General features: G+C 37.9%; 1 protein-coding gene across 2 annotated transcripts; it reads left to right on the top strand.

The window, feature by feature from the left end:
• The first annotated feature begins 3,368 nt into the window (after positions 1–3,368).
• Positions 3,369–11,587, top strand: vsx2 (visual system homeobox 2). 2 transcript variants are annotated; one of them, XM_037746718.1, is made up of 5 exons: positions 3,369–4,258; positions 5,862–5,946; positions 6,482–6,605; positions 10,117–10,297; positions 10,711–11,587. In XM_037746718.1, exons 1-5 carry the CDS (start codon positions 3,811–3,813, stop codon positions 11,019–11,021), a joined length of 1,149 nt encoding a protein of 382 aa, XP_037602646.1. In that variant the 5' UTR covers positions 3,369–3,810; the 3' UTR covers positions 11,022–11,587. The 2 variants fall into 2 exon arrangements, with proteins under 2 accessions (XP_037602646.1, XP_037602645.1); XM_037746717.1 differs by having other exon boundaries at positions 10,648–11,587.
• The last annotated feature ends 443 nt before the right edge of the window (positions 11,588–12,030 follow it).

The raw sequence follows: 12,030 nt of genomic DNA, 5'->3' as shown, positions 1-12,030 counted from the left end.
TAATTTGTAAAGTAGCTGTCAAATTAATGTAGTGCAATAAAAACTACACATTTTTTACCTCTTAAATGTAGAAATGCTCAAGTGAAGTACAAGTTCCTCAAAATTGTAGCCTACTTATGTATAATATTTGAGTGAATTAGTTACACATTTACAGTGCAACTTATAAACACTTTATAAGAAAGTGAAATGTTTCATACTGGAGGTGACCCTGCTGTCGTTGGGACTGGTTGGTTGCACACTTGTTGATGCTGACTTGATGAACATTCAGTCTGCTGAGCGTTGACGTGGTAAGCGACCTGACACCCCCAATATGGTCCCTCCGGCCAGACAGCCTTTTCAAGAAACGGGTCAGTCCCCACAGAGCTGGTCATCCATATGGAGAGAGAAAAAAATCATAGCTCCTCCATCCATCCGCAGTGCGTAGCCTTGACCTCACATAGCCTCTGTGCCCCGAAAAACGTCAATCTGATGTGCCCTGAGTCCTTAAATTAGCTGTCAATTAGTGCAAATTAATCAACTCCTCGCCTAATTAAGCAATGCTGCCGGCAGCTACCAAACATGCCATTGTGGAGGAGCCATGAGAAAGCTGCGGGGCTTGCAAACTCTTTCTGTACTGGGGAGAGGGAGGGAGGCGGGGGCATCCCATCACATCACACCCTGTGAGTGCTTTGGGAAAGCAGAGACTCTGGCTGTGCTTTAGTTTTTCCCCTGACTCGGCTCTACATGTGTGCTGTCATCAAGTTGTCCTGCACCCTGTTTCAGCACGATGTCTGAGGGAAAACATTTGCTCACAATCTGTTATTTTTGGAAAGCAGATAAAGAGTTTTACACCACTTTGATCGTCCTAATAAAAAGAGACATTGGATGCACCATGTGTTGCATAAAAAAAAGTTCACATGTAGGATATGACTTGTTGAGAAATTATTCTTATGTGCAAGAATCTATCAGTTAATGCATTCAGTTATATTGCTGCTGTGACCTTCCTGCAAAGAAAAAGTTGTCTGCTTATTCATTATCACAAATGCATTTTAAGCTTTAGCAGTCACATCAGCAGGATGTAATATTCATTATAGTGGGCGGCTTTTGCTTGCAGCTGCTTATCAGGTTTTGACCTGCTGCAGAGCTACACCTGTTTGAAGGTTACACAGGCTGGATGCGTTTATCATATCTGGGCTGTTAACATCATTTCTAAAGCTCTGAGAACACTTTGTTCCTAATTTTGCTTAAAAAATGCCACGTGAAACAGAAACAGGAGGAGTGAGAGGAGCAGAGAAAGGATGTGGGGTTGAGCGGGTGGGGGGGGGGCAGATAAACAAAAAAATATCCAACAGCTGTTTGTTTTTTAATCTGCAGCCGTCAGATCCTGCAGGTCTTTGATGGGCAACCCAATCTACACGAATGACTGAACTAAATCTTCCCTTAATCTAGAGCCTTATTAGGCAGCCTCTCTTCTGCATGTAAATCAGCATGCAGCCATTTTCATATAGAAGATGGATTATTAAAAGCCTTACAGAGAGGAGAAGTGTTGCACTATCAACAAACAAAAAGAAAAGCCTTTTATAGATTGAAGTGATGATGGAGTGAAAGGGGGCAGTAACTCGCCTGTAATTGACGGGTCATCCTGACTCACACCCTTCAGTGTTAATAAATGACTCGATCCCAACAGGCTGGTGTGTCATTAGCATATCCTAATAACATTGATTTCTTCATTAATAGCATTTCCACTAAATAGGCTCTAATTAGTTTCAACTGGCCAGCCACTAATTGCAGCAGCAACATTTTTCTCCTTCTTAATCAGCAGCTCGTTGCACACTGTTTGATATAAAATATGACTGTGCAAGGCGGATCTGTTGAGGCTCTGTGTGCCTGAAGTCACTGTTCATGTTGTTTTAGTGTGCATTGTGAGGATCCATGAAACAATTCCCCAGCATTTTCTTGTTTTGTTCTGTAATTTACGTCTTTATTTATTCATTTACTTGAGATATTATTCTATTATTATTATTACACTATCACTTCGATGATGCCAATGCAAATGCGTGCAAAGTAAATCTATTGGAAGCCATACACTTGCACCATATATGCATTCAATTGGCCAATCCTTATCTTTATTCTAAATAATTTACAATAAAATTCATGCTAATGTAATAAACACTGAAATTATACCACAAGCAAAAAAAACAAAAAAAAATATTCATGTAATTTCATGAGTTTTAATTTTGGCACAAAATATGTAAAATTAGCTTTATGATAATGAGAGTGTTCTCTCTTTTAACCCTCAACACTCTCGTTATCTGATTGGAACTGAAAAAACAAGAATAAACGATGAACTTGGTCTGCATCTTTAGTATTATTAGAGTATTTAAATAAATAGGTTAATCCAAATAATAAGCATATGTTTCTCTTTTTTTTCGCAATTAAGTCACATTTTAGAATAAGGCCAACAGGCATGGTGTTAACTAAAAATGCAAATAAATAAATTAAAAAAATAATAAGAATTGTCTCAATAATATCAATAAACCAGAATAATTCATCAACTCCCTGAAACTAAAATAATAATAATAAATCATAATTTCACTAAAGATAGGCCTACACGACCTTCCTATACCAGACATAATTAGCCATTATTCAGTATTTAATTATTATTATGCATAAGAAAATAATTAATAACAGGTCAGAAAATTATTTAATAGTCTTACACTTGTGTCCCATATTCTGTATAATTTCCCCCTCTCCTCCGGGGAAATGTTGCTGTGATTTAATCTGCTCTGTAGTCTGTGCTGCTGCTGCTGCTGCTGTGGGATTACAGCTCCGTGCAGGACCGTGCAGCAGCAGCAGCAGCAGCAGCAGCAGCACAGTGGGTCCATATCGTCCAGCTGTCGTTTTTGGGAGGGCCTTTGATTTGCGTGTGATGAGTTTCCCATAGCATCTGGAGATCAATTATCCATCCGTGTGAGCCAGTGGTTGGACAGAGAGATCATAGCTGCCTATGTGTGTGTGTAAACCATTCAGCGAAAGGCATATACATACTGATTTATTCTAGGAGATTGAGGTAATTTTGCAGCATTTCAAAGGTAAGTAAAAGGTGTGAAATAGACGATTTAATTAGGCCTAACGAAAAATGATATAAGCAATGCTATATCTACAGTGAGTTTATAAGGGCTTAAACAATATGTGGTGTTTGTACTATAAATGATGTAAAATTGAAGTTTTAATTTCCCCTATCTTTGTCATTTTTAGTCTCTATAAAATGTGCATTATTCTAGGTTCCTTTTTCCACAATAGGATGTGCGATAAGATACGATACAACTTTATTGTAGGTTTGCACTGAAATTCATTTTGCATCCATAGGCAGCTCAGTTTGAGAAAAATTACAAAATTACCATCTGTCCTCTGGATTTACATGTCTTTAGCAGCACATTCATTATTATTTAGCAACAAGATGTACTGATGGACAAAATGTAGTTTTCATTCCTCAGTTCATCCTCTCCCTGCAGCCTTGAAGATTTCGTTCCCTCCTTTCTTTCTTTCTCTCTGTAGCCTAAATCCCTTCCTCGTTTATCCATATAGTCCTGAGCAAAATGCAGATATGTATCCAAGAGAGGGCGTATAATGCATCCATGATCCACAGGAATCCTGAATCCTTGCAGCTGATTGGCTGCTGGCTGCTGCCTCTTGTTGGTGATGGACCTGTTGGATAAAAGGAGCATTTCTTCTCTAAAGGGACTCTGGTGTGTTATATACAGAGAGGATCATGCACTGGGGACCATCCTGTATGTGAGACGGTATAGAATAAAGAAATAGCATCCGAAGATGACGGGGAAACAAGGTGCAGTGTTGTTGGAAAGTTTGCATTTATCAGAGAAAAGCTCAAACGGAGGGAGTAACAGCAGCAGCCAGCAGCTGCCGAAGAGCAGCAGCCACCATCCGCCCACCAGGTGCACCGGCTTCGGCATCCAGGAGATCCTGGGGCTGAACAACAAGGAGCCGTCCGCGGCCCCGAGGAGCCCGCTCAGTCCGCTCAGCTCGCTGCCGGCCGGGGCGCACCTGATCGCCGCCAGGTCCCTGCTGGGCCCCGGTGGTATGGGAGTGGGTGTGGGTGTCGGGATGGGATTACTCGGCCACGGAGGGATCCCGTCGTTTTACAGGCAGCCGGTGTTTCTGGAGACGGTGCTGTCGGACGCACAAGATGTTCACCTGCAGCCACACAGCAGGTCCGGAGGAGGAGGGCCGATGGACACCAGCCAGTCTGCCAGCTCAGGTCTGATCACTGCATTGCATTTAATATAGTAAATACTGAACTCAATGCTACACTAGTTTTGCTTATTTCCAAACTAGACTGATGATTGCATAATTTTTTTTTTTAATAAAAAAATAAAAAAATTGTACTACTTATGTACTTAATTAATATATATAAGTATTCATAGAAAATACTGAGCTCACTAGTTTTGCTTATTTCCAAACTAGACTGATGTGCATGCTTGCATAATTTTTTTTTTTAATAAAAAAATAAAAAAATTGTACTACTTATGTACTTAATTAATATATATAAGTATTCATAGAAAATACTGAGCTCACTAATTTTGCTTATTTCCAAACTGGACTGATGTGCATGCTTGCATAATTATTTTTTTTAATAAAAAAAAAATATATATATATTTTTTTTTACTACTTATATACTTAAGTAGTATATAAGCAAAATGATATAAGCAATGCTATATCTGCAGTGAGTTTATAAGGGCTTAATCAACATGTGGTGTTTGTACTATAAATGTATTGATGTAAAATTACATCAATACATTTTAAGTACTTATATACTTAAGTAGTATATAAGTATTCATAGCAATAATAGATTTAAACAGGTCAAAGATAAGCACAGTTCATAGTATATTTGTGTAGGTATATAGAGCCTATATTGAATACCCTTTTCCTGCCTTTTAGTAAGAGATGTTGTGAATGAGGAAATAGAGTGATTTAATATGACATTTATGCTTGTAGTATATAGTAGTATATAAGTATTCATAGTAAATACTGAGCTCAATGCTACACTAGTTTTGCTTATTTCTAAACTGGAAATAATGTGCATGCTTGCATAATTATTTTTTTTAAATTGTATTTGTTATTATTATATGTTGTTATTATAACATTGATTTCTTCATTAATAGCATTTCCACTAAATAGGCTCTAATTAGTTTCAACTGGCCAGCCACTAATTGCAGCAGCAACATTTTTCTCCTTCTTAATCAGCAGCTCGTTGCACACTGTTTGATATAAAATATGACTGTGCAAGGCGGATCTGTTGAGGCTCTGTGTGCCTGAAGTCACTGTTCATGTTGTTTTAGGTTACATTAGTGTGCATTGTGTAGATCCATGCAACAATTCCCCAGCATTTTCTTGTTTTGCTCTGTAATGTATGTCTTTATTTATAAATTTACTTGAGATATTATTCTATTATTATTACACAATCACTTTGATGATGCCCATGCAAATGTGTGTAAAGTAAATCTATTGGAAGCCATACTGTACACTTGCACCATATATGCAATAAATGGGCCAATCCTTATTTTTATTCTTAATGATTTGCAATAAAATGTATGCCAATGTAATAAACACTGAAATTATACCACAAGCAAACAAAATATATATTATTATTATTATTATTATTATTATTAGGCTGATTAGTATTGTCATTGTCTGTTGTTTGACTTTAGATTAAATAATTAAAATGTAATGGCCTTATAAAAATAGCATTGTTGTGTCAGTGTCAACACTATTTATTACATTTATTCTGAAAATTGAAAAAACGCTCTTATAGATGTTATTAACTTTAGTATTTTCTTCTGTGTTTTTTTTTTTTTATCCAGACTCAGATGATTTATCTTCAAATGAACGAAAACTCTCAAAGTCATCAGTAAGTCAGAGCAAGAAACGCAAGAAAAGACGCCACCGGTTAGTGTTGATTTCTGGTTAATAATGACTGATATTGTTATGTTTTAGAAATGTTTATCATCATATTGCAGAAATCACAAGACTGTTTTTTTCCCAGTAAAATAAAGTAACGAATCTAGGCCTACAAAATCAATGTGCAATGCTTATTGTTATTTTTTATTTTTTTATTTATTATCATAGCCTTATTGAAAACAGATAATAAACTTGTCAAATTACTGATAATAATTTACTACAAATTGGCCACAGATCGGTTGTATTTTCTTTCATTACTGGCATCCAGAAATGTGAAGCTTTGCCTGTTTGGTTTGCTTTTTACACCCAGGCACATGGATAATAAAAAAAAAAACTTTGTTTTTTTAAATTGGCTCTTATTTAACTATAGAAATGTGTTCAATGTTGTTTTACCCTTTGTGTTTTTATTTCTTAATTATTTTAGAATCAGATTGGCTCACCCTTTAGTTTGATATCTGCAGGACATAATATATTATGTTCATTATGTCCACACATATTTGAAATGAGAACCCGTTTCCAACAGGACCATCTTCACCTCCTACCAGCTGGAGGAGCTGGAAAAGGCCTTCAATGAAGCGCACTACCCGGATGTTTACGCCCGCGAGATGTTGGCCATGAAGACAGAGCTACCTGAAGACAGGATACAGGTAAGAAGATCCTAGTTCATGTGCTGTTAAGCTCATAATCAGCATTATTCAATCGAAAGTTTACTTGACGATATTTGGACTAGCATCCTGATATTCATTTTAATTTGGCACATATAGACAATTTTGATTTGTTTCACTTTATTTTCACTGTCGAGTGAATTAAATACATCCTTTATGGTTCACTTTAACATATGAATCAAGCCATATTTTAAATGACTCAATTCATAGATACATGCTATACAGGCACTTCTTTTAGAGATTTTTTTTTGCAATAAAAATGTTACATCTGAAAGAAATAAGACACGCTGACCCTTTTAATTTTATTTTTGGCTAAAATGTGAAAAATAAATATTATATTTTTATTTTAAAAAAAACAAAAAACATTTTGATCTATATTGACTTTGCAAAATATTTAATAGGCTACTTGGCTAATCAAAGCCAATTAAAGACAATCATATGATAAAGTTAAAGCATCTTATATCAATATTCATTGAAAAGATTCGATACAATTATATTTCTTTAGACTGACACACATCATAGACAATTCTTTTGAATAAGCTGTAGTGTCTTTAAAACATAATTCATTTTTGTTTTAATTGATTAGTGTGAATATTATAAAGCACATATTATTGTGTGCCTTCTGAATATTCACCTGTAATCTCTGTGTCCCATCAGTGCTATAACAAACCTCCTGTATAATATGTGAGTAGCAGCTGCTGAATGTGAAAAAAAATTTTGTTTTTTTAATTAAAAAAACAAAAAAACATTTCATCTTTATTGACTTTGATATGCTCTCTGCAAAATATATAATAGGCTACTTGTCTAATCAAATCCAATTAAAAAGGCAATCATATGATACAATTAAAGCATCTTATATCAATTTCATTGAAAAGATTCGATATAATTATATTTCTTTATAGACTGACACACATCATAGACCATTATTTGAATAAGCTGTAGTGTCTTTAAAACACAATTAATTATTTTCTAATTGGAAAAAAGTGTGAATATTACAAGGTACATATTATTGTGTTGCCTTATGAATATTCACCTGTAATCTCTCACTGTCGAATGTCGAATGTCGAATGCGATTGTCGAATGTCGAATGTAGCAGCTGCTGTGCTGTTTAAGGTGGAGATGGTTCTCAGTGATGAGCTGAGTGTCTGAAGCTGCAGGCCGCTCAGCTCTCCTCTCCTGCAGCTCCGCTCTCCTCTCCAGGACACATAATCTCTCATCAGGAGCAGTTGGATGTGAAACAATTTGTTCTCGGGGAAGGATCCGCTAACGACCTAATCAAGCTATCAAGGCGGAAGAAGATTGCAGTGTGACCTGGACCATCCATCTGCCAGGCGCGCCTTTTAATCTCATTCTCATTATACGCGCTTGCAACAGTATACAGCCCAGAATAAATAATAAAAAGAGGAAATAAATAAATAAATAAGCCCTAGGCCTGCTCCCATCCTAAATAACATTAACACCCAATTTTCCTCATTGAGTGTAATTAGTTAAATCAGAGGGAGCTCTGGAGGCTGGCTGCTGGCTGCCTGCTGGAGAGACGCAGGGAGTTCAAATGAAATAACTACATTGAATTTATTAGCACGGGTCAATAGCAATGCTCCCACGAGTCCCGGTAGTTTAATTTCCCGTGATATTTGCCCGCCTGCCCGCCATCGATTGGGCCTGAAATTAACTTATTTTTCAATCAGCCTCGTTGTGCCCCTGGGTCACTCCTCCTCCATGCAGCTTCACACTGGCTTCTTTTGAGGGGCCACAGAAGCAATTTCTCATGAAAAAAAAAAAAAAAAAGTATCTTGTATGAAATAAGGGTTATCATCAGAATTACCAGAGAGAAAAAAAAAGCATGAAAACGGTTTGATCGTTTTCAATTTAATATCTGTCCCCTCCATCTCCCCCTCCTCTCTTCTTCCTCACAGAGGAGCCTCAGCAGAGTGTTTAACAGTCCTGTGTTGTGCTCTACTATCAATTTGGCCTCTCTCTCTCTCTGAGCTGACAGAGAGCCTGCTGCACACAGCCTCAAGCAGTTGTTGGCTGCAGGGCCAAGTGGAGTGTCATGGTGTGTCAAACCATCTATAATGTGGCCACAGGTAGCTGGAGATCAGCTCTGACAGCAGGCACAGATATCCTTCACACCTGTAGCCAGCCAGTTTATGGGAAATCAATGGGCTCAATCCAAAACGGTGCACTTGTTATCTTAAGTTACTTTGAATCACACTGGAGATTCACAAATAGGTCATCTTTAAAATCACTAAATGCTCACTGAATAGTTGAGTAAGAATGGTTTTAGTAAAGGTTCATAAATAAATAAATTACTGAAGGTCAGTTAGAAGCCAGTCATAACAGCTTTTGGGTTGCCAGTAGAGTTGCAATAATTTATCGATTAGTTGTCAACTATTAAATTCATCAGTTTGAGTAATTTTTTAGAGAAAAAATAATAAAACAACTAATCGATTAATCGACAGTGAAAATAATCATTAGTTGCAGCTCTACGCCAGGTTATGAAAAAATCCCATTTGATGGTGTTTAACCTTTCTAATAATGCAGTAATAAATGTTCATATTAATAAATAAATACTGAGGGGTTTACACTTTATAATATACAGCACCACCATGTCGGCAGTTATAAAAGGTATTAGGTCATCAATAAAGAAAATGGCTGCAGAGGATGTAGACCAAAATCCAAATAGAAACAGCAGCCACATTGATTTTTCACAACCTAACGACCCAAAATGTAGTCTTATTGATAGCTCATAACAGCTGTATGAAGTATTAGTAATGTATTTATTAATCATTAATAAAGCCAAACCCAAACCCTCTTTAGGGTGCCTTTGCAGTGGCAGCTCCAAAGCTATCAAATGTCCTCCATTGACACTTTCAAGACAAACCTCAAGACATACTTATTTTCAATGACCTTTGGTTGCTCATAGTGGTTTTAATGGTTTAATGTTTTAGTATTTTATTAACTTTTATTTTTATAAATTGCTCTTGCAAGTTTTATTTTGTTTCTCTTTTAGATTTGTACACACATTGCCTTGTATTTTTCTGTTGCAATTATTGTTGTTTTGTTGACAATATTTTACTCGCTGTCCACTTTAATTTTTACAGCACTTTAGTCAACTGCAGTTGTTTTCCAACGTGCTATACAAATAAACTTGAGTTGACTTAGGGTGCCTTATTAGAAAGTGGTACCAATAGTTGCATCTTGCACTTAAGGAAATGCAAATTGCATAGTTGGATTGTCTGCAACCCTTAAAAGAAACTACTGATCTCACGGTCCATCTCAGCCATTTCCAAATATTCATAGTAATCATTATAGATCCAAAAAAGCATAAAAAATGTACTACATTTGGTCTCAAGCGCGTAAATGTTTTGTAGCTAAACTAACCTTTGTTCCATTGATCCAATACATATTTTCCTCACTGGCAAGAACTGGACTTATTTGTCTTATTTGGTACTAGTGGCTGATAACCGGGTGTTTTGTCCTCCGGTCACAGGTCTGGTTTCAGAACCGCAGAGCCAAGTGGAGGAAGAGGGAGAAGTGCTGGGGCCGAAGCACCGTGATGGCTGAGTACGGGCTGTATGGAGCCATGGTGAGGCACTCCATCCCCCTGCCAGAGTCCATCCTCAAGTCTGCCAAGGATGGCATCATGGAGTCCTGCGCCCCCTGGCTGCTCGGTGAGGCTCATGTCGTACTGTCTCCCCCATACAGTCAGCATCATTGACTCATTGTGTCAACAGTTCATGGTTGTTTTAATAGTATGTTTGCCACATGATTCAACAGCATTTCTATGTGAAAGTTATTTACGTCTAATCATAACCACAAAGCAGTGATGGACTGATACTGTGTGCTAAATAGATGCTCTATTTAGCTAAGCCTGACCCTTTAAAGCAAAGAAACATCCTAAATATAGAGAACACGGCACTTTGCATTACATAAAACATTTTCATCCTCTCCACCGGTCATCGCCATCATCCATTCAAGCCTTATATTCTAAACCAGAACTATTTTTGCTTGCTATTTTCAGTCCAAGATGGCTTACCAATCAACAGACGCTATTCTAAATCTGAATACCCGCAACTCTTTGCAGGGATGCACAAAAAGTCCGTGGAGGTGACCGTCCCCCCGGCAACGGGACAGTGTGACGCGCCCCAGCAGCCGAGCTCTCAGAGGGCGGAAGAGGCCGAGGCGGAGGAGAAGAGGTCAGAGGTCAAGTCTACCATTTCTAAAGAGGAACTGAGAGAGAACAGCATTGCTGCACTCAGGGCCAAAGCACAGGAGCACAGTGCCAAAGTGCTGGGGACGGTTTCTCATGACAGACTGCTGGAGGGCACACAGGAGAGACAGGCGGCCGAGGAGAAAGATCGCCTGAGTCCAGCAGAGGAGGAGAAAAGTCCGTAGAGACTATCACGTTCCTGTGTGCTGGCTGCACTTTCACAACATAACTCACTGTCCTGCAGGTCTTCATCCCTCACTGACTTCTCTAAAACTGGCCTGGACTTCTTTAAGGAGAAAACTCATCTGGCCGTCACCGGTTCACTGCTGCACAGAAGATGCAAAATGCACTTTTTCTGATTTACTTCCAGTTTTTGTTGCTTATGCATAGTAGAGAAGATTTGGCAGAGTGGGAGTAAAGTGTTAATATTGGTGTACATAGATCCCACAGTGATATATAGAGCCAGTTAAGTCAAATTTTACTACAGTTATATCATATTAATTAGGACTACCAATGACACAGTCAAGTGCATTTCATTCTAGGCATTCATTTTCATGTTAATGTACAGTTATGAAATAAGAACCATCCCACCGACAGAAAGTAATTGTTGTCCTATATCGCGTTGTATATACTTGATATATTAATCTCTCTCACTGAGGCACAATTTCTTGTAGTCTTAAAAATTTTTGTGTTTTCATTTGATGTATAACTCAAAAATATAAAGCATAAAATAGCCTTTTATTAAATGTGGCGTCTATTTGGTGTCTATTTATTTTTGCTTTCCTTTCAAACAAAATGGTCAGCTGCTGTCAAGGCATCACTGAAACGTTGTTGGAGTAGCTACTTGTTGTCACTTGATGCTCCGCTGGCCAGGCTCATTAGGACACCGTCCACGGCTGCATGCTTGGATTAGCCCCTATAATCCGTCGCAGTTGAGAGCCTTCAATTTCAGATTAAACTAGGGGACCGGTGCTTTTGGGACGGGAGAGAGTTGGAAAGCACCCCACCCAAGCAGAATGACCTCAGCCTGATTTCAAATCAATTTAATAGATGCTATTATTACCAGCCGACTCTCGGGCTGTTTCATCCTCTTATCTGAATACTTAGCCAATGTCTAACAGCTTCATTTTCCCCATAAAACTTCCTATCAGGCCACTTGAACTCAGCTTTACAACACGTCTATGTGTCTGCATT

The sequence above is a fragment of the Sebastes umbrosus genome, chromosome 16 (assembly GCF_015220745.1).
Source record: "Sebastes umbrosus isolate fSebUmb1 chromosome 16, fSebUmb1.pri, whole genome shotgun sequence".
Taxonomy (NCBI): Eukaryota; Metazoa; Chordata; class Actinopteri; order Perciformes; family Sebastidae; genus Sebastes; species Sebastes umbrosus.
Note: the sequence above shows the minus strand (reverse complement) of the source record. Positions and strands in the feature narration are given on the sequence as shown.